At 38.4% G+C, this 21,256-nt stretch overlaps 3 protein-coding genes across 11 annotated transcripts; all 3 read right to left on the reverse strand.

The window, feature by feature from the left end:
* Positions 1–266: 266 nt before the first annotated feature.
* On the reverse strand, positions 267–4,521 carry sycp3 (synaptonemal complex protein 3). The gene is made up of 8 exons (XM_034588167.1): positions 4,173–4,521; positions 4,027–4,102; positions 3,168–3,202; positions 2,931–3,048; positions 2,689–2,788; positions 2,062–2,160; positions 1,572–1,676; positions 267–504 (listed from the first exon to the last, which is right to left on the reverse strand). Exons 1-8 carry the CDS (start codon positions 4,291–4,293, stop codon positions 451–453), a joined length of 708 nt encoding a protein of 235 aa, XP_034444058.1. The 5' UTR covers positions 4,294–4,521; the 3' UTR covers positions 267–450.
* Positions 4,522–5,912: 1,391 nt separating this feature from the next.
* Positions 5,913–16,168, reverse strand: dnm1l (dynamin 1-like). Of its 8 annotated transcripts, none has more exons than XM_034588607.1 (20): positions 15,905–16,130; positions 13,961–14,105; positions 12,833–12,862; positions 12,147–12,193; positions 11,646–11,717; positions 11,430–11,516; positions 10,826–10,988; positions 10,583–10,703; positions 10,313–10,444; positions 9,977–10,183; positions 9,760–9,880; positions 9,518–9,673; positions 8,831–8,920; positions 8,640–8,732; positions 8,316–8,369; positions 8,064–8,132; positions 7,231–7,410; positions 6,860–6,969; positions 6,573–6,732; positions 5,913–6,394 (listed from the first exon to the last, which is right to left on the reverse strand). In XM_034588607.1, the coding sequence occupies exons 1-20, from the start codon at positions 16,004–16,006 to the stop codon at positions 6,338–6,340; spliced, it is 2,196 nt and encodes a 731-aa protein (XP_034444498.1). In that variant the 5' UTR covers positions 16,007–16,130; the 3' UTR covers positions 5,913–6,337. The 8 variants fall into 8 exon arrangements, with proteins under 8 accessions (XP_034444498.1, XP_034444497.1, XP_034444500.1 ...); XM_034588606.1 differs by having other exon boundaries at positions 8,301–8,369; XM_034588609.1 differs by lacking the exon at positions 12,833–12,862 and having other exon boundaries at positions 15,905–16,168.
* A 1,437-nt stretch (positions 16,169–17,605) lies between these two features.
* On the reverse strand, positions 17,606–21,109 carry dnajb9a (DnaJ heat shock protein family (Hsp40) member B9a). 2 transcript variants are annotated; one of them, XM_034588812.1, is made up of 3 exons: positions 20,943–21,109; positions 20,189–20,419; positions 17,606–19,632 (listed from the first exon to the last, which is right to left on the reverse strand). In XM_034588812.1, exons 2-3 carry the CDS (start codon positions 20,403–20,405, stop codon positions 19,199–19,201), a joined length of 651 nt encoding a protein of 216 aa, XP_034444703.1. In that variant the 5' UTR covers positions 20,406–20,419; positions 20,943–21,109; the 3' UTR covers positions 17,606–19,198. The 2 variants fall into 2 exon arrangements, with proteins under 2 accessions (XP_034444703.1, XP_034444704.1); XM_034588813.1 differs by having other exon boundaries at positions 20,985–21,103.
* Positions 21,110–21,256: the final 147 nt, after the last annotated feature.

Here is a 21,256-nt window from a genome sequence, read left to right on the forward strand (position 1 = left end):
CAGAAGTGTTTGAATGAAAATGATGACGAGCCCTTTAACTCATCCAGTGTAAAACCTCTGTGTCAAAGTAAAGAGCTTCAGTTCAGTGTTGATCAGTTTGAGTCAGATAGAAGGAAGTCTCTCTCTTCTTAACCGCACTGGAACTCATTTAGATATCAAAATCATCAAACTAACGTCCTGATGCAGGATGTAGATTATATATTATAATATATGTAGATTACAGACTGTGAATGAACCTGTACACAAAGTCTGGTGAATGAACTGGATTTCACAGAAACAACCGTGTTTATTCATTTTTACTCTTTCACTGAAATCACAAAGTATTACTGAAACAAAACGGAGGACAACGTCCCGATATGAACAGGAACCAAATTACGTTTATAGGATGCCTGTAACCATGACAACTCTGCAGAACGAAGGAATAAGCTCTGTCGCTATGGTAACAGTGGGTTAGAACAACATGGACTGCAGCGACTTGCGGACGGTGGCCATCTCCTGCTGTTGCTGTGGAAACACATTGACACAAATCAGGACAAGTTGAAGATGCACAATTATTATTATAAATAAAGGTGTGACGTGACAAACATCTGATATAATTCATGGGTTTTCACCCATTTTAGTTGGTCAGTGTTTAACTGTTACTACAGTTGTATGTTTAATATTTTGTTGTGTTTAAGATATGTTGTGCTGTAGCTTTATTTCTTAATAGTGAAAAAGCTGAAATATTCAAATTTAGTTACTTTTTGGCTGATTATTATTATTTTCTGTGAGTTTAGTCTTTTTTGTAAATAATAAAAAGATCAATATTAAACCAATATGACAGTTTAAAGCTGATTCAGACACACACTGAACTCCAGAGATTCTCCGCGCTTTCTCCAGAGGAGGTGCATGTGTGAACGCAAGTGTCTGAGTGTGAGCCTCCGGATCTCTGCGGACTTTCTCCTCCTGAACTCCTGTATAAAGTATTAATCCAGGAGAAGTGGATCCTCCACTGATTCACTGTGAGTGAGTGGGGGGGTGATGAGCCTCTAACACGTGACAGACAAAAACATGAAGGAACTAAAAGAAAACGAATATCTTTGGTGAATAAGTGGTGACACACACGTAGAAGACACAGACGAAGATGTGAAGAGTCTTTGGTGATAAGAGCTGACGACGGTGTCAGGTGATGTAAACATGATCACGTGATCTACGCAGCAGAGTTAATACGTCACTTCCTGTCTCTGTCTCTGTCTGCTGCACCCGGCTGCTCCACCTCTCACCTGAAGAATGAGGAGGATTTGATGCTGTTGTGAACGAGTCTGTGCAGAGAACCTGCTGCTGTGTTGTTCAGGTGTGAAACACTAACTCTGGAGAAACTCTGGAGATCTTACCTAGAGCTCGTCTGAAAACAACTTGACTCTGATTCTTTTTTCATATTGGAAGTTAACATTCAACAGCTTCATTATTGTTATTATTTTTAGCTTTATATTATAAGATGTTAGTTTAAATTTGAAATATTTACATGTGGATGGCGATGTTGCGACTTTAATGCACATCAAACTGCCGTCTGTCAATCAACTCTAACTCACTGTGTCCATGAGGATCTTCTTCTGCAGGGTGGCCATCTCCTTCCTCAGCTCCTGTTGGGCTCCCTGCAGGAAGCTGTCATGGCTCTTCTCCATGTCCTCCATGTTCTGGAGGAAACAGACGACTTCACTTCAACCATGTGAAAACCAGTGGGGACGCCCCCTACCAGTAGTTCTCATACCTCACATTTACTTTTACTTTAAGTTTTTATCAGCACTTCTCTACAGTATTTAACAATAACTACTAATAATGTGGTAAATAAATCAGTGAACACGGCCCGGATCTGGATAATCAGCAGATAAAGGCATTAGTCAATTTAAAATGAATCATTTGTCTTGTTTTTTTTATTACCACAGCACAGATGCTACCAGACTAAATGCAGGATTCTCTTCTGGAGACGTTCTGTGGGTGTCAGGACGTTAACAGGGGGCAGAGGAGAACAACAACCAACATGAAAACATTCAACATCCACGTCAGTTCAAACAGCTTCACCTTCACAAACTGCTCGTACAGCTCTCTGACCGTCTTCAGCTTCTGGTTCTGCACGACTCGGGCCTGCTGCAGGATCTTCTGCTGCTGTCGGAACAGATTCTGCAGAGAGGAGAGTTCATCACCAACATGCTCTGCACTTACAGAATGTTCAGATAACAGTTCAATACTTTAGTCGTGGCATTAAATGTTGTATTCAAAAAACCACTTGCTGTTAATTGATTATTATTCCACTACAACAACTCTCTGATGTGTTAAAGCATGATTCATGATTTCTTACTGTGCACATCATGAATATAGTAACACACAGACCCTCATCATCAGTGTAATCCTTGCGTCACTTCATTTTACAAGAACTTACAGGGAGCAGTTTTGCAGGTTACTAAATGAATAAATTCACTTCCAGTTGATTCGCATACGAACACAGAGTTTTGTGACAACAAGCCGTTGGACGTTGGGACCCCACTGAATGTATACGTGTATTTGGGATGTGTGTACTTAATCTATATATATTTATACGGGAAGCGCTTTGTGAAGTGGTATAAAAATAAATACAAAATAGAACTGGTGGTCACAGAGCATCAAACCTGTGACCTCGTTTAACCAATCAACCAAGAAAGTGGAACTGACGTTGAGCTTCTCCTCCTGCTCCTCAGCTCGCTGGGCTTCAGTCTCCCACTGCTGCAGCGCTGTGGACACCTGCTGCGAGTACTGCTGGCTCATCTTCTGCCTGCAGACACACAATCCATGACGTTAAGAGCCGTTGACATTTTCCAAAGGGATGAAATGTGATGAAATAACAACGAAAGCACAAATGTGTGGAGGATGTCCGACAGAGAGGACTAGTTTCATCAGGCAGCAGAAAGTCCAACCTCTGGCCGTGATAGTTGCCCCACAGCAGCTCCAGTTTGTGTTGACTTCCCTTCATGTAGCTCTTTGTCAGACACTCCAGACGTTTCTTCTTGGCCTGCATCACCTTGCTGATGTCAGCTGGAGGCAGATCAAACTTCACTGCATTAGACTTTCACTTGTTGCAGAACAGAGCTGCATGTTTTCACTTCTCAATACAAGAGATGTGCTGATGACAGAGAAAAGAAAAATCTGCAAACCTCCGAACTTCTCCAGCATCGACTGGACCTCGTTTCTGTGGAAACAAAGTTATTCTGTAAAGTACTACGCCACTGTGAAAGTAGTAGTAATAGTAGAGTAATCGTAGAGTAAAATATGTGAGTATATTTCACAGTATCTAAATATAGTAATGGTAGTAGAGTGTTTATATTTCACAGTATCTAAATTAAGTAGTGTGTATGTCACAGTATTTAAATGTATTATTATTAGTAGTAGTAGAGTGTGTATATTTTTAACAGTATCAAAATGAAGTAGAGTGTGTATGTCACAGTATCTAGTAGTAGAGTGTGTATATTTCACAGTATCTAAATTAAGTAGTGTGTATGTCACAGTATTTAAATGTATTATTATTATTAGTAGTAGAGTGTGTATATTTCACAGTATCAAAATGAAGTAGAGTGTGTATGTCACAGTATCTAGTAGTAGAGTGTGTATATTTCACAGTATCTAAATGAAGTAGTAGTAGTAGTGTGTATATTTCACAGTATCTAAATGAAGAAGTGTGTATATTTCACAGAATCTAAATGAAGTAGAGTGTGTATATTTCACAGTATCTAAATGAAGTAGAGTGTGTATATGTCATAGTATTTGATGAAGTAGTAGTAGTTAGTAGAGTGTGTATATGTCACAGTATTTGATGAAGTAGTAGTAGTAGTAGAGTGTGTATATGTCACAGTATTTGATGAAGTAGTAGTTGAAGAGTGTGTATATGTCACAATATTTGATGAAGTAGTAGTAGAGTGTGTATATGTCACAGTGTTTGATGAAGTAGTAGTAGTAGAGTGTGTATATGTCACAGTATTTGATGAAGTAGTAGTAGTAGAGTGTGTACATAAGTACCCGACAGCACATGAAGCCTCCTCCACATCAGGTGCAGCTCGTTTCTTTGGTACTTTGTCCACTGTGGGAGTTTGATCTTAGAAAATGAAACTGTGGATTAATGTGGTGTTACTTCATTAAAAAGTTGTATCTCCATCTTCACTCACCTTCTATCACTTCATCTTCTGATCCACTCATCTCCTTCTTCTTTTCCTCAGTGAAGTCGAACACTTTGTCACATTTCTCCTCCACTTGTTTCCTCCTCACCTGTTTCCTCGCTGACGCCATTTTCAATCGAACACTCTGCGTTAACTGTGGCTAACAGTGTATCAAGCTAACGTTAGCTTAGCCTGCGCTGCTAACAGAGCTAGCTTCACTAAAACACAGCTGGACACACCTGGAGTTTAACTTTAACTCTTCAACTCAAAGACACGTGTTGTTTAAACCTTTAACCAGAGGGAAGCTCCAGCAGAAACCAGTTTACACCAGGCTAAGCTAATGTGGCTAACAAAAAGAGATCACATGAAACTGTGGAAAGTTCTGGAAACTCTTTTCAAACTAAACTAGTTTCTTTATAAATGTTTCCTGTGATTAAAAGTCTTTAATTTATTAGTAGTATTAATTATTAAGTATTTAAACTAAACTAGTTTCTTTATAAATGTTTCCTGTGATTAAGTCTTTAATTTATTAGTAGTATTAATTATTAAGTATTTAAACTAAACTAGTTTCTTTATGTTTCTGTAATTTAAAGTATAATATATTAGTCTTAATCATTAAGTATTTAATCTACACTAGATTCTTTATAAATGTTTCCTTTGATTATTTATTAGAATTATTAATTATTAAGGAATAAAACTAAACCAAATGCAGTTTCTAACCAGTCAGACCCCATGCTTATCCATAATCAGATTACATGCCACTGTCTTTGCATGACAACTGCATTATGCTTTCAAGTTTGAATATTTGCTAAAAGGAACTTTAAAATTGTAGCCTGGTGTTTCTATCAGTGCACACGAGTTGAAATCTGCCAAAATGTATTGTGGGTCTCATGCAGTATTGTTGGTTTGAATGTTTGAAGTTATTGTTTGTGCTTGCTTCAGCAATAAAGAAAAAAAGTGGTTGTTAGAGTTCTGTTGCCTTGTTTTTTCATATCAGGGAGAAAATGTTGCTCCACGTTTTTTTTCCAAAGCTTGAGTTTATGACATTTTACCAGGTCATGAATGTACCTGCAGTGTGTGTGTGTGTCCATCTGTCTAATAGACTGGGTGGCCATAGGGTGCTACAATCACGAGTGTGAAGGGTGGGACTATGTATCCTTGATGCTCAACCTGCTGGTGAAACTCAAGGAGCTGAAGTTTGTCGCTCGTCTCTGAGCTCCTTACGTCGGGGTCACAGGTAAGGACGCTCTCATACTTTGAAGTCATTAGGTCTTGTGATGCATTTGTATAAAATATGTCCTGCTCCTTAAATTGGAGTTGACAGAATAAAAGAGTTAATATAATGTAAGTTTGTAATGTTTTACAAATTACCTGTGTTCAGATCTATATATACAGTCTATGGTTCAGATACTTGAAAAAATTAATCAAAACAGTTGTAGATTAATTTCACATCAATCAAATCGTAAAAGCAACGAGTAACACTTCATGGAAATGTTTGAGAAATCAACAGAAAAACTAGTTCATTATTCTGATAATCAGTTTAGTAATTATTCACCAATTGCTTTTTTTAAATGACAAAAATAATCACATCTACATAAGTGTCCAAATGTGGTTCTAAACTGGACTGTTCCATGGCTGCATACAAATAATACCGTTATTACCAGGAAACATGAATGTAGAAAAATGGTATTTGTTGCTAAATGGTAAATGTGAGAATATTTCAATGAAGTTAATTTCTTCGGAAAAAAGTAGCAGTGGTCACATTTTTAATGAAAGAAGTAACATGATAAATAGCGTCTACAGCACGTGTTGTCATTTCTAGCTTTAATTCAAATCTACGTTCAGAGCAGTCATTCCTCGGCGAGGCTCCACATAGTGGTGATGCATAACCTTCTCTGTATATTCATCGTTTTAATTACATAAGAAAAATATAAAACTCTAGGAGAGGAGCAAGTGATGGTGATAAGTGCTGCCGTTCTTTAAATTTCAAGTCCTTACTATACATTAAAACTATGTTTAGATACACACATATCCACATCAGTGCATTTTCAGGTTGTTCGTTTCTGCAGCCTCAAGTGATGGGAGATTCTAGGGGTTCTGGAGGGTCGGGTGGTCCGTGAGGGATGAGGGTCTGTGTGAGATGAAGCGAGGGAGCTGATGAAGAGAGGCCGTCCTCACCACATGTGGGTCTCTCTGATCTCTGCTATGACCTGGCTGGCTTTCTGCAACGCCTGCACACAGCCATGGAAAAAAGGAGGAAAGTGTGTCAATTAAACAACTCTGTTATTTGTATTCCAGAGGCAAACTTCCTGGGTAAACAATAGGGACAAGTGCTTTTTTTTGTGTGTGAAAGTGACTGATTGTGGATATTCTCGTAGCTTTCCCCACGACCCTTGACAAATGTGTTACCTTGAGCATGTCGGCAGCCTCGTTGCGTCTCTGTGCCATGTCCTCGGACTCCGTCAGCAGGTCGTCCAGCAGAGCCGCCTTGTATAACTGACCCACCAGTTCACTCTGCAGGGAATCTTTCACGTGGTTCACCAGGAAGTGCATCACGGCCTTCGGTACACTGAGGCCAAACGACAACAGCAGAGGAGGAGACAGTGGAACACATGAGAAGGGACAGATCATGTCTAAATTTCAAAAACCTCAGGGTGGACAAAAAAATAAACGAGCAGGGACAGTTAAATGTATACCTGTCCTGGATGTTCTTCCGTACAATGAGAAAATATGACTTGATGAGTCTCTCGATAACCTCACAGTCCCTCTGCTCTCGAGCAGACAACTTCCTGGACACTGGAACAGGCTGAAAATGAAAATTATCCACTTATTAGTGCCCTAAATGGAATGTGATCAGGGAAATTTATACATAAACAACAGTAGAGCAATGAAGTCTTCATTTTTTTAAATATACATTTTTTTTATGAATAAAACTGTATACACCAAGTTAGAATATGTTTTCAAAACTATGATATAAAGTGCACATGATTCCACTTATTCCATTATTCTGTTAAGAAGTGTTTTGAAACTTTCTGCTATTATGAGTGTGTGTGTGTGTGTGACCCACCACATCTAGGAGGTTGACAGCATAGCCTTTCTGTTGCATTGCAGGAAGTGGATAAAGGGCTGCTGGTCTGTCACCAGCTGCAAACTCCTCTCCCTTCTTCAACATGCCCCTCCAGTTCCCCATCCCGCTGTCTGTCTGCTCGCTGACATTCTGACCACTCTGAGAGCCACCGGCCACCGCCTACAGAGAGGAGAGAGACGCTGGGTGAGGATGACTCCTGCTCAGGGACTTAAAAAGGACTGGAAATATATATATATATATATATATATATATATATATATATATATATATATATATATATATATATATATATATATATATATGTGAGAAGGAAGTCAGTTAAAGAAGTTACATCAACAAGTTTAGAAAACTGTGCAAAGATATGAGAAAATGTATGTTAATTTTCAAAAAACACTTGTTTCATGCCATAAGCCTTCTTATTATATTCTTATTTAAAGTAAGTTTGGTAAATAATAAAATAAAATCATTTTATTTTAAACAGTTTTTTTTAACCATTGTCTTCAATCATAATTTACAATTTTTGGTTACATCGACCATGGCAGAAGATTAAGACAATTGAGAAAACTAATTCTTTATATTTAAATGAAACACTACATGCAGAGTGAAAATCGGAGGTTAGATCAGTCAAGGTAGAACTTGCCCCTCAGACCTCACTGTATTGCCGGGACATTAAAGACCAAATATTCCTGTAACAGGGGTTTGGTTAAATGTTAAAGGACTCTCATAAGAAATGTCTGAATCAATAACATCATTAAGGGCCTGGAGGTGGGCAGACGATAAATGTGGGCAGGCAGTGAGTGAACGGGACACACCTTGGCGACCTGGCCTTCAGAGAAGAGCTCAGTGGGGGAGGGGGACTGCCCACCTGGGCCTTTAAGGGACTAAAGAAAGACATCAGAAAAGAGTAGACAGAGAACTGACAGGAGCTACAAGTAGAGGGAACTTAACATAATGAGACGAAAACTTGGTTTCTTAAGTTGGAGACTGGACTCGATGCATATGTGCAGAAAATCTTTTAAAGCCTTTTACAAGAAAACAGTGACTCTCACAGAGACGGACTGTACCTTGTCTCTGGGGACAGCAGAGGGCAGGTCTCTCATTCTGTTGCGTCTCTGCTCCTACAAAAATACCCAGAAAGAAAATCAATAAAGAATGGTGATAATAAAACATGGGTTTGACATGTTTCAGTTCCATTAGTTGTTATTTTTTAAATCTTTTGACTCTTTTGTTCTGTGCTGCTATTGAAATGATCAATAGGATCAATGCAGAGAAAGATAATTCACAGTTAAAATGATCAACCTGACATTTTATTTGAGAAACATAAAACAATTAATTTATTAAATGCACTGCATGTATATAAATGTAATCTGTAGATGCTCAATTCTTACTTCTATGTTATTGTTCATGAGGCCACAGGCGTCAGCGAAGTCGGGGTGTTTAGTGTTGATATAGGCCAGCTCGATGGCAACAAGGTTATGAACCTGAAAAGACATTTAGAACATTGATTAAAAAAACAGATATAGGGTGTGAATGAATTTTTAAAATTGCTCAGTGGTGTTTATGGTTAGCAGGTCCTGACCATTTCATTGGTGACAGGGAGTCTCTTTCTTAGTAATGCGGTGACCACTTCTACAATGGCATCATGGAGCTTTGGAAACCTCAGCAACTCCTGCAAAGAAGAAACAATCACCAGAGTTTTAATGAGAGGCTGCAGTTTTGTGTATTTACACCGTACGACTGTGCTTTAGGCTACATCCACACTACTATGCTTTAGTTTTCAAACACCTCAGTGTTTCTATGTTTACACCTGCTGTCCACACTGCTCTGGAGTTTTCAAGTGACTAAAACTGGGAACTTTGGAAACGCCGCAAGCTTTATTTTGAAAACTCTGGGGTGTGGACGGGCAAAAATGGAGACCGTGGGTTGTTTCTGTTCAGTCATGACGAGACTACAAGTGGTGAATGCAAAACTTGAACACTTAATGTCAGTAACAGTTCCACCTCGTCATCTAGTCTTTTCACCATTGATGTTCCTTGCTCGTAATATTTCCTATAACTAAGCAACCAACAGCAGAGTAGACAATCTGCTTCCTGTTTACATCAGCGTGAACATGCCCAGTGTACGTAAATGGTCACGTGATATATGTTTTCAGGTGTTAGTATGGAGAGATATTATAACTGATACCGGCTGTTTTTAAACTAAAATGTATTAGTAAGGATGTAGCCTTAGTTTTCAGTGCTATCTGTGTGTGTATATGTGAGCTCACCTGTGTGCTGTAGTTGCTGCAGTGTTGGATGATCCTCTGCATCTCCTCGTGAACCAGCTCCACGCAGCGAAGACTGGGCTCCTCTAGACGCTTGACCTGCCGCTTCACCAGCAGCTCAAACGAAACCTCAGGCACGAACAAAGCAGGCCTGGGGCCCTGTACAAGCACAATGAAACCTTCAGCCTGAAAAAATGTGCCATTTAAAATACAAATTCTGAGCTGGAGAGGAGGCAAAAACCCACCGTTGCATTTCTGATTGCTGTGAGTACGTCAATGGTGGACAGCCCGCCCAGAGGGTCTACTGACTCCAACGTGCGACCAAACGTCTCATGAAATATGTAACAGATTCTTGCTCCACCACATCTGAAATAAAGAGTAAAATGCGATAAACATACAAGCAGAATTTGTCAGGAGTGAGCAATTCCTAGTAGTGCTAGGTATCTGCAGTTCAGTACTCACAGTTCAGTTGTCTCAATGTACTTGGCCGTGCCCTCTATGGTGTGACAGTACTCTGCAGCAAACTTGGTGATGAGCTGCAGCAACATGGAGTTCTTGTCATCAACGGGTTCACCGTAGCTGTTGAGTAAAGACTGGTACTGGGCTGACAGCACGTTGATCCTCGTCTTCAGCTCAGGAAGACAGTCTCTGATGTGGTGCATCAGTAACCTGGAACATTAAAAAAAAGGTCACAAATTTTTCTTTATTTTTGTTAGATTATTGAGATCAATATTTGTTGATTTACCATAAAAGGAATTTCATTATAAAGGTCAAATTAATACATAAATACCAACTTACCTGTTCAACGTTCGGGCCAGATATTTAGTTCCGTTTCTGTTTGTGAGGGAGGGGTACTTCTTTTGTAGGAAGGCGTATTCATCACGGATCGCATCTGCCACACACTTCCTTTGATTGATATCTAACTGACTCCTAAAACATACAACAAAATTAATCATTAAAAAGGTGTCAGTAAAAAGGTGTCAGTATTTCTGTGAAGAACCTTTTTGGCCTTTTAGTCACAGGTGCCTGAATTCAGACTGATATAAGGGGGTGAACGTGACATGTTACCTGTTGACTACACCAATAATGCCCAGTTTGACAGGAATGACTCTGCCCATCAATATGTCCATAGCATCTGTACCAGCATCCATCAGATCCAGCTTGGTCACCACAGCTAGCGTCCTCCTACCTGACCACACACACAGACACACCTGGCTACAAAAACACTGCTGTGATGAGGCAGAAAAGCTGTACATGACTAAAGGAAATAAAATAGAGTAAAATGAAAAGAGAAAAAAGCAAGGCACATACCATCAGGGTCAACATCGCGGGCCACTTTAAGGGCCTCTGACGTCGCCATGTCTGTGTTGGCAGCAGTCACGGCCAGGATGATGGAGTTGGGGTTTGAAATATACTTGATTATCAGTTCTTTTATCTGGAACTCGATGTCTTTGGGCTGGTCTCCCACAGGCAACTGTTTAAAACAAAACACACTGACTTTATATTGGGTAGCGCATAATGCAAAACTAGGGCCAACCAGTCATACAATGGTTTATTAATTTCAGGTGTTTCTAGATATTTTTGTAACATTTATCAGTGCTTAAAAACTGTAAATAACAATAATACACAATTAATCAAGCTTCCCAGATACTGTGGCTAACAATTATAATAACAACACAATAAGCCTGGTTCTAAAAATTATAAGTAGTGATACTGTGGCAGGTAAGAAAAATATTCGAGACCATTATAAATGTTATTCAAGACTATTTAATAGCTTCTAAAGCATTTTTGAGAAAACCGAAGACTTTTCCAAATCTGCAGATATACTGCATGACTTAATGTGCAGCATCATGTATAGTTCATAATTTAAACAGGTTTGGACATTGGGAAGCAAAAGAGATATAGAATATCTCACCTTTGTAATACCAGGAAGATCCACTAATGTGAGGTTCACTACATGTGGTGAGAAGATTTTCAGGTGAATCGATTCATCACTAACACCCTGGGGACAGAAAAAATCCGTTTACGGACTGATATTGCTCGAAACCAAAATCTCAGTTCAAAGCTGACAATTGATATCATCCATTTTCTCCTTGGATATAATCCCTCATAATATGTTTGATTATCTTACTTTGTTATTCCCAGAAATTCTATCAGTTTCTGCTTCAATTTCACTCCTGATCTCCTCGAAATCGGTGTAGATCTGAAATAACAATTAAACTGTGAAAAGCAGGGACTCTGACATGTCGGCAACATCAATGTAAGCAGTAGTTTATACTATCCTAATAACATATATATAACACATAGAATAACAAAATAAACAAAGAAACATTTACTGAGGTGCCCTGTTGAATGTCATGAGGCCATCAGCACATCATAATGGTTTCTTTGTTTACCCTACAGTCATATGAATATTTTAACTGTGAGAAGGCGTGCAGAGTTACAGATTATATGTAACATTAGTTTTTGCTGTTGGAAACATAATTGCAAAATCACTGTAGCTCTCAACAGCAAATCAATAGAGGATACAGAATTAGGGTATTTTGTGATCAGATCCAGGTTATTCAATATTTAGATGTTGCTATAGTCAGTATATGCATGAAATACTTCATTCACTATTTGTTGCCCTTACCTTGTTTTTGGTGTGTAAGAATTTTCCCCATTCCTCTCCATCGATGGCTGCAGAGGACGAGGACAGATTTTTCAGTTAAAGATGACAGATGGAGCCTTTACATCAATTACTATTTTTACTATAAATCTGTTAAATGTCTCATGGGAGGGATTTCTCTGTTGACAAGGAAGGGACAGAAAAACTCTTCTGCCAAAGATCCACAGCTGAAGAGTTTAGAAAAACAACTGTTGTTTTCACACAACAGTAATGGAAGCAAATTATAGCCAAAAGCAGCAAAGGATGTGCATTTTAGGAAGCAGTGACTGTAACAGCATTTCAAAAACAAAGTAATTTCTTCAGCTGCAATAATTAGCATTGCAACAAACAAGGAAAAACATCAAACCCAGGGTGGAGTCTATTAGTCAACGTAGATAAAGCTGGTGTTTGAGGAAATTACATGTGCTCTTTGTGAAGAAAAAAACTCAGCACAAAGTATTTTCAACAAAAATGTCTTGTGTCTAATTTTAAGTGAGTCTAAATGCATGTGAGGGCATTAGCTGCATAAAGTGAAGCCACTTGGTTTGGCAGCTATGGAAGAGCTTCACAAATACAAGCCAGGATGGGGAAGAATGGGCAAAAGAGAAGGAGGGGGGGTGTTCTTATGTAAGATACAAAACACAATAGGAAATAGAACAAGAAAGGGAGACCTCTGTAAAGGCGTCCATTTTTCTTGGACTCTGTGGTTAAAGAGAGATGACAGGAGACAAAAGGGTTAGCCTGGCTATCTGCAGCTCCTGCATGGCTCTCTGTGGCAGTGCAGAGACACAGTGACACTATCACCGCTCCTCAAAAAGACTTTAAATTCATGCAGAAATTCATGGCCAATTTTACTTCCTGGTTCATTTCAGTCAGAAGTAGAAGATATCAGTTCTCACTATGAATTAAAGAGCCTTTCCTTTCATAACACAATTACAAACAGTGGTTTATGATTATGCAAATGTGAAAGCAGTGGTGGTAAGTAACTAATTACATTTAATCAAGTACTCTACTATTATCAAGATATTTGCACTTTACTTAAGTACCTCTATGTTTTGCTGCATTATACTTCTAATGCACAATATTAAAGAGGTAATCACTGTATTTTAATACTAAATTACAATTATATGAAAGCTCTAGTGAGTAGTTACTCTGCAGATTTAGATAATTAATACAATATATATCCAACAAATAGGTTATTATCATAGTTTAAGCAATCAGGCAGTTAATAAAGTAGCTACGACTAAATCATCTTTACTTACTGCAACATGAAAGTGATGCTTACACAATAATGCATCAATAATTATAATAAATTAATGTCTTATGTGGAGATATAATATATAGTTATTATGATCCAATATATATTGTAAAATTGGGATATTCTGCATAATGAGTAGTTTTATTTTTGGTAAGTTAAGCATTTTTTTAAGCAAATACTTGAATTTGGTACTGATTTACTTGACTATAAACAAGACTTTTACTTATAACCGAGGATTTCTGCACTGTGGTAGTGTGTGCTCAAAGATTTAGCTTCAATATAAATCTTAAGAACTCAGCATCTGCTAAATTTACAAAGCTACTTGTCTGATTCATATCAAAACTGTTACATCCACATGCATTCATTTGATTTGATTTATTGTGGATTTACACTTTAATCAGTTAAATGCCACATGTTCTGATAAGTGCTGAAATAAAAATCCCTCTCTATGCATACTGACTATTCATCAATTAACACTTAATTCCATGAAAACCAAACAACACCAAAGAGGCAGAAGAAGAAGAGGTCACAGTGATGATACCATTTTCTTCGCTGGTTTTCCTGCGGTCCTCTGGATCAATGTGCACCAGCTGTAGGATGAGGGGCCGGCGTGTGACGATGCCAGTGCCACGAGGAAGGATGTCCCTACCAACCAGGCTCTCTAAAACAGAACTCTTTCCACTGCTCTGTGGACGATAAAGACAACAACATCATTAGCATAAACAAAGAAGAGACTGAACACTGAGGAGAGAAATCTGCGCTCAGAATGACACTTGAGATACTGCACAAAGACTTCCAGGAGCTGCACGAGTCTGGAGTCCACATTTAGCTCCCTGTTAGGTGGTACTACTTTTGGATAGTATAAGAAGTTGGCTTATGTGCTGAATGTCACATACCTGTCAAAACAAACCTAATGGTTGCTTCAACTTTCCTGTACAGTATCTATCCACACAACCACTTGGTGCCACTAGGCGGCCATTTCTTGATCATCATGAACAGTAACCTCTAATGAGATCTGGTGAACTGAAATAACTTGCTTGGCTGGCAGAGTCCGCTTTAATGAACTGGACCAAAAATTCCTCGTTAGGGAAGGAGGGCTCAAAATGTAAGCTCCAAAAAAAATCTGATGATATAATATCAGACAGTTACAGTTCTAAACTAAAGGTCATTGCAGATCTGGACCTTTGTGGAGTCCTGGCAAGATCAAACATAACAAATGAAGGATTTGAAAAGTTGTTCTGTCTCAGAGTAAAATCATCAGACTCCTGCCAAACGGTCTGAGACAGTCACATCCAATTAGTCGACCAGTAAAAGTAAACATGTTCGACAAAACCCCCTACTTTAAACCAATTAGGGTAGTAAGGTGGTCAGAGTAAAACTGTATTAGACAAGAGAGGCGTTGATTCAAGTTTATAATCATTAGTGGTTTGCTGAGAGCTGTTTGTAATCATCTACTCACTGCAATCATAGAACTACGAGTACATTAAATATAATTTAATAAAACAGCATCAACAGAACCTGATCATTTTAAGCTTCATGGTAAGATTTACAGCAGGGCTGTTCATTTGTTTTATTTAGATGTAGGTTGGCAACTAACAATTTGTTTAATTATTGATGCATCTGCTGATTAATTTAAACACTAACTTGTTCATGGCCAACAGTCCAAAGTTTAATGATAATGACAACAAAAAGCAGCAACTTAGAAAAGCTTGAACTGTTTGAAATGTTTGAGTCAGAAAAAAACTATAGTTGTTAAACTGTCAAAATAGCCAGTAATCAATAAACGTATAGATTATTTGTTGCAGCTCTAGTTGGAGGTACTTAATAAACTGTCATCTTAGTGTAAGTTATTTGATTGTGTGCATGAATGGATATGATCTCTAAAATAAACCAAACCAAGGTTACAGACAGATGCTTGGTCATGCTAATAATATGAGGAGAGGGATGTGTTTATTATTCAGGGGACCAGATACACAACACAAAATAGAATAAAATACATGGTTATAAACTAAATCTTTAATTAGTTGATTGTAGGGGCTCCTGTCTGAGCTTTTGGTCAAATAACACACTTGAAAAGATCACATTCTGGTCAACAAAATGTCTTGACAATATCATCACGTTTGACAGACTAACTGATCACCAGATGAATTGATAATGAAATCCCCAGTAGCTTCCCAGTTCTATATTAATAAATAAATCAGACTTTCATTTTATTTCTCAGAGCGTGATCTCTACTACATGTCTGAGATCTGTGACAATCTGTGTGCTCACATGTAGCTAATGCTAACTTTGGAGCTAGCTAACCAGGACAATTTGATGGGCATAAACATGTCAAGTGTAAGTTAAGTCAGCCCTGAGTGCTAATATCTACGGCCCCTGTGTCAAAGTGAAACAAAAACAGCGCTGTGAAGATGAAAGGAGCCTGGGCAGCAAGTGACGCAGGCTAACGTGGATGCTAACCTCTGAGCGGAGTGACGTTACTCACCTGAGTTCCCACAACAACTATCTGCGGCAGTTGAATAATGTCTGCGCCCACCGTGTTGAACACATCCTGCAGTTTGTTGATGACAGGTATTAGAGGCTCCATGAGCTCCGCTGCTGACCGCACAGTCTGCTGTCTTCACCCTGACACACACACGGGGACAAAGTCATTCAATGTCCCTCGGCTAGTAGCTGGCGTCTCTCCGGAGCTTCAGACAACTGCGCACACAGTTGCTCCGAGATGCATTCTGGGAGTTTGAGTACGCCAGAGTCAGGGTCAAGTGCTCAGTGTTCCGGGTTTGACATTTTCTGAACTACATTTCCTACAGATGCCGTCATACTGGTGTTGAACCAATGGAAATCCAGATATATATATATTTCCTGAACGGCAACAGTAACTATGGTGAATACCAAAATATTTATACGTTAATCCCATGAATGAAATGCGTACGCTACATATTTGGGTGTGGCTAAAAACCAGTTTGACATTTCATTACCACCCATAAACCGTACATTGATTTACATTTTAGTCTTTTTGTTGATTAAATTAAATTAAATCAAGTTAGCTTTACAGCATTTGCATGTGTTTTCAATACACAAATACAATATTAAAGACAATCCAAGAACCATATCAACAATAATAATGTCAAATAACAATAGTTAGAAACATAAAATATTGCAATAAGGAAATCTTTTTTACATTTAACCTTTTTGAAATGGAGAAGCAATATGGCAGTTAGATGAAGAAACTGTATAACAAACAAGGATGAGGTGCAGCTGTTTCGATAAATGATCAACGGGACACACAACAAATAGTGAAATATTTTAAGGCATAAGAAAGAAATCAATTCATCACAAATTAAAAATCATTAAGTAAAAACTAAAACGACTATGGTTTGTTAAATAAATCATATTCTTTTGTAGCAGATTAAGTCCATTGCATTTTTCTTCTTCATGAGTTGCGTTGGTGAGAGAGAGAATTTCATTATGAAATACATTAGATCTCAGTTTTGTTATAATGTACGTGAATTTGTGAACAATGAGATTTTCCCAGGATCAGAATGATATTAACCAGATAGTCATCTTTGCAAATGTCCATGATAAGTCCATAAATAGGGTCCATTTGGGAGGAGGTTTCATGCTGGAACATCTTGGTGGGCAATACAATACTCAGAATAAGTAATACAGGTAATCAAGCTTTCACAATATAGTAAATATAAAAATAAACAAATGACAGATGGAGATGGTGCCACTAACTTGATTATATTATAATATATATTTAAAGATGTCTGTGTCCAACTGTTTGTGTCTGTTGTTGTGACAACTCGGGACATATTTGGCAGCTAAAACATTCTATAAATAAAACTATTCTTATTTCTCCCTGTATGAATTGTAATTTCTCCCTTTGTGTCAAACTTTGGAATCTGGGGCATTTTTTTGCAATTTGAGGAAGAATAGCTCCCCAGTGTTTCTATATTGTTTTACATTTATCAAAAGCAGAACTCTGTCTCTACAGTTCCTTCATTACCTTGACAGCCCAGCCTGTCCTCTGTGTGCAGCCAGTTCTGCTTATATCTGCTCTGTGGTCATTCTCTGTACAATGTCAATGTCTTTCTCAGGTTGGTATCAATGACGGATTCCCTTCTCCATAATATGAACAAGCACAACATTCTCATTCTGAGGTAACAAAAGACACAGGAAGGAATCTCAATTTGTTCTCTACATTTTATTTCTAGAAACACATTCTTTGAAAAACAAACATAAAACTGGAAATGTAAAGTGCTATTGGACATTTTACAACAACGATATGAATATAAGAAATAAATATTGCACAGCACAATGTCAAAGGAGCATGTTCCGTGAATGAGGTAACACAAGTGTTGGGAAATGTGAATGTATTGAGTGTTTCATCATGTGCAGAGCATCAATTCATATAGCACATATACTGTTATATACTATTTCTTCAGCTTTGCACTGCAGCGTTCTTAACACTTGATCTTAATCTAAACATACATATTTTACACTGCAAAATACAAATTGCAATTAAAATGGACAGCTGTATTCAACACTGCACAGTCTTAAACTTTTTTTGAAAATACAAAATCTGCTGATTCATAGAAATATGAGTCACAAAACCCCAGGTTCATACTCTGGTTTACAGTTTAAGTGTCTCAATACCTACATTTTAGGAGTCGTGGTTCAGTTTCATGAAATGAAAATGTAAATCCATAAAAATATCTCAAATTTAAAAAGTAAAGAGCAGGTTAACTGCGGGTCAACAAGAACTAATAACCATGCAGTATTTGAATGAAATTTGCTCGTTTTCTCAGATTAGTGTTGATTCTCTCTGATTATTTTTGAGTTTGTAGCGTTTGTGGTTCTTTACTTTCAGCTTGTGTTACATTGAAAATTATAGACAACGCTTCGCTAGTATAATCCAACATTGGTCTCAAACATTACATTCAAGTTGATTTAAAAACTCGCTAAAAATGTTTCTCCAAAATACAACATTTGAAGCTTCACACTTTGAATAGAATTGCAGGTCTGTCTGGGCCATATCCACTAAATTCTCCGACATTTCTGTATACACGTACATCTCTTCTCTAATTATATCTTACAATTTAGGGATATTTATAATTCTTTATAATTATATAATAATAATACATGGTGTTCAAAAGTTAGACTGGCCCTCTCGAGTAATGTGTTCCAACAAGATGTAGAACAAATCCTAAAACACAGACTGAACACAGCAACATGTGCAGGGTCCCAGGTTGTTGTTGACATTGCTCCCCATTTCACAACCATAAGCAAAACTCTGCTAGAAGCTATTGTCTCTGCCCTCAGCTGTGATTTGAGACTTACAATAGCAGAACCGACACAAAAGAAACCAAAAACTCTACAAAAACTGAGTGGTGGGTGAACTACGCGAGAACAACACACATGTTTGTGCACCTGGACTGTTTTTGTATTAAAACAGTGAAATGAACAATGTTTTGAAGTTCAACTATCAAAAGAAGGTGCTTGAAGTACAGGTTACTTCAACAAGAACTGAAAAAGTACTACAATCATTTCAAAGTTCAAGGGCACACAGGAAATAGCCTGACGTAAAATGAAGCTTATTTAAATTTGGACCAAAGCTTGTTAAACTGTGTAGCTTGTCATTCTGTGACGTCAGTTCAAACGTCACAGTTCAGATTTCACAATACCTGAACCAAGTGGCTTTCAGTGACCTAATCAATGCAACAGTATTGCATTCCCTTAAGGCAATTTTAAGTCATGTATCACTTTACTTTGTATCTCAAGGTGCAGTGCAGTCTGTGTATGTGGTCACCATGTTTCCTCTGCGTTGCGTCACGGTTCTGCAGTGTTGTTTTGATGCACCATGAAACCCGTTTTCAGACTGCTTGTTGTGTCTGTCAAAAGTAAACATTCTCTCTATGTCTTCAAACATGTCATCAAAGATACCTCCTGCTCCAAAGCCTCCTTGAGTGTGTCTCTTGTGTCTGCTGTGGGACTCCTTGTGGTACCTGGAGTGTTCATCGAAGTGTCTTCGGTGACGGGCGTGTCTGTTCTGGCTGTATATGTCAGAGTCTTTGAATATGTCATCAAAGCTGAAAGGCTGGTGGGCTCCCTCTCTGTGTCTGCGTCGAGTGTCCCCGGTGAAGTAGGCAGAGGTGTCGCCAAACAGGTTATATTCTCTTCTTCTGGTCTCATCTGATAAAGTTTCATAAGCTGCATGTGAGAAAGGGAGAAAATATTTAGACAAGGACGGAGACATTTAGCACTGTATCTGATCTGAAGGTTTGGCTACAATGACAAAGGCTTGACGGAAGCCCAAACGTAAACATCAAACTCTGAATTGAAATTGAAACAGATAAATCAATATTTGAATCTGCATGGTGGACAATATATGTCAGAACCAGTTGACTTGTGTACAAACTCTCATAATTTGTACTTGCTGCTGCTGTTGGTCATTAGTGTTTCCAATGTGCTGCATATTCTCTTTCTTTACACAGTCTATTGTTCTGTACAATCCGGATCATTCACCACTATAGTTTAAGTACTTTTGTACCATTCTTTAAATCATTTGTTCATTTTTGTTGTTATCCTCGTCTCTAGCTGTATATCTATTTCTATGTAAGTACACTGAGAGCAATGCAAAACTAGAATCAAATTTCCTGTACATGTACATATACTTGGCCAACAAAGCAGAGATTCTGATACTGATAAGGGTAAACAATTGATCTTTACATGACCCCCCCACAAAAAAAGAACAAACCACCTGTACCTTCAGCAATTTCCCTAAATGTCACTTCCGCATCCGGGCGCTTGTTCTTATCGGGGTGATATTTCATTGCAAGCCTGTGGAACGCCTTTTTTATCTGTCTCTCAGTGGCGTCTTTGGGCACTCCCAGTATATCATAGTAGTCCTTCTTGGCAAGTATGATCTCTGTTATCATGAGGATGCACACTGCAACTGTTACAGCAGACTGTGAAGCTGCCATGGCTCTGATGTCACCTGGAAAATGAGAACAAGATAAAGTTTTAATTTGTTAGAGTAACTTTTAGATGCATGCAACAAAGCTTATGAGTGTTAATTGGCTGGAGAGCAACAATGCACCTTAGTCTGTGGCTGCTTTAGCGATACAATACTGTAGATGTTTAATTCAGCTTTTGATTTGGCAGTTTTCAATTTTTTTTGTGCCAAAGAACTAACTGATACTCAGAATACAGTCTTTGGGTTCTTACCTATACATAGACACCAAGATCATGCAAATGGAGATGACAGATGTGGAGCTTTTCGTGATTTATTTTGAGTCCAACCCCTCCCCAAGACCCAACAAACTATCTAATAAACTTCCATAAACCAGTATATAATTATATATGTAATTATAAACACTGTTTGTGGCAACAAAGGCAGTTTGAGGAATTTGAGCTTGCCCTTACTGGGGACCCCAGTCCCGTTATGCTCTGTCATGACATCAGCTCTGACGGTGGCTAACAGCTGCAGCTCAAACACGCTCCTTCCTTCTATCACCTACCTATGTCAGGTTTGACAGGAGAGCCGGTTGTGTTGCACTCACACTGTCTATGAGCTGTTTAACCCGAGTTAAACATGACGCTGTGAACTTGTGTTGCTCATCGTGAGACGCTAGTTAGCAGCAGCATCGTTTCCATGTCTTCTTCTTCGATCTCCTCCTTGTATCAGGGCAAGCAATGTATGTTGATGAATTTCTGCCCTCTGTCGGTCAACACAGGTAATACTTATCGTCCTCCGAGTGTTACAGTTTTGGAACTACAAAATAAAAAGATAAGATGTCAGTCTCTCATTCAAATACAGATTTGTCTTTTTTCC

The sequence above is a fragment of the Hippoglossus hippoglossus genome, chromosome 6 (assembly GCF_009819705.1).
Source record: "Hippoglossus hippoglossus isolate fHipHip1 chromosome 6, fHipHip1.pri, whole genome shotgun sequence".
Classification (NCBI taxonomy): Eukaryota; Metazoa; Chordata; class Actinopteri; order Pleuronectiformes; family Pleuronectidae; genus Hippoglossus; species Hippoglossus hippoglossus.

Coding starts and splice junctions, on each gene's coding strand:
- sycp3 (XM_034588167.1), bottom strand. CDS start 4,293: ATGGCGTCAGCGAGGAAACAGGTGAGGAGGAAACAAGTGGAGGAGAAA. Junction 3,049..3,167: donor GATGCTGGAGAAGTTCGGAG/GTTTGCAGATTT, acceptor ATCTGCCTCCAG/CTGACATCAGCAAGGTGATG. Junction 2,789..2,930: donor GGCAACTATCACGGCCAGAG/GTTGGACTTTCT, acceptor GTGTGTCTGCAG/GCAGAAGATGAGCCAGCAGT.
- dnm1l (XM_034588606.1), bottom strand. CDS start 16,006: ATGGAGCCTCTAATACCTGTCATCAACAAACTGCAGGATGTGTTCAAC. Junction 10,989..11,429: donor ATCTTCCTGGTATTACAAAG/GTGAGATATTCT, acceptor TGTTTTAAACAG/TTGCCTGTGGGAGACCAGCC. Junction 6,395..6,572: donor AGGCTGCCGACATGCTCAAG/GTAACACATTTG, acceptor GGCTGTGTGCAG/GCGTTGCAGAAAGCCAGCCA.
- dnajb9a (XM_034588812.1), bottom strand. CDS start 20,405: ATGGCAGCTTCACAGTCTGCTGTAACAGTTGCAGTGTGCATCCTCATG. Junction 19,633..20,188: donor ATTTAGGGAAATTGCTGAAG/GTACAGGTGGTT, acceptor TCTCACATGCAG/CTTATGAAACTTTATCAGAT.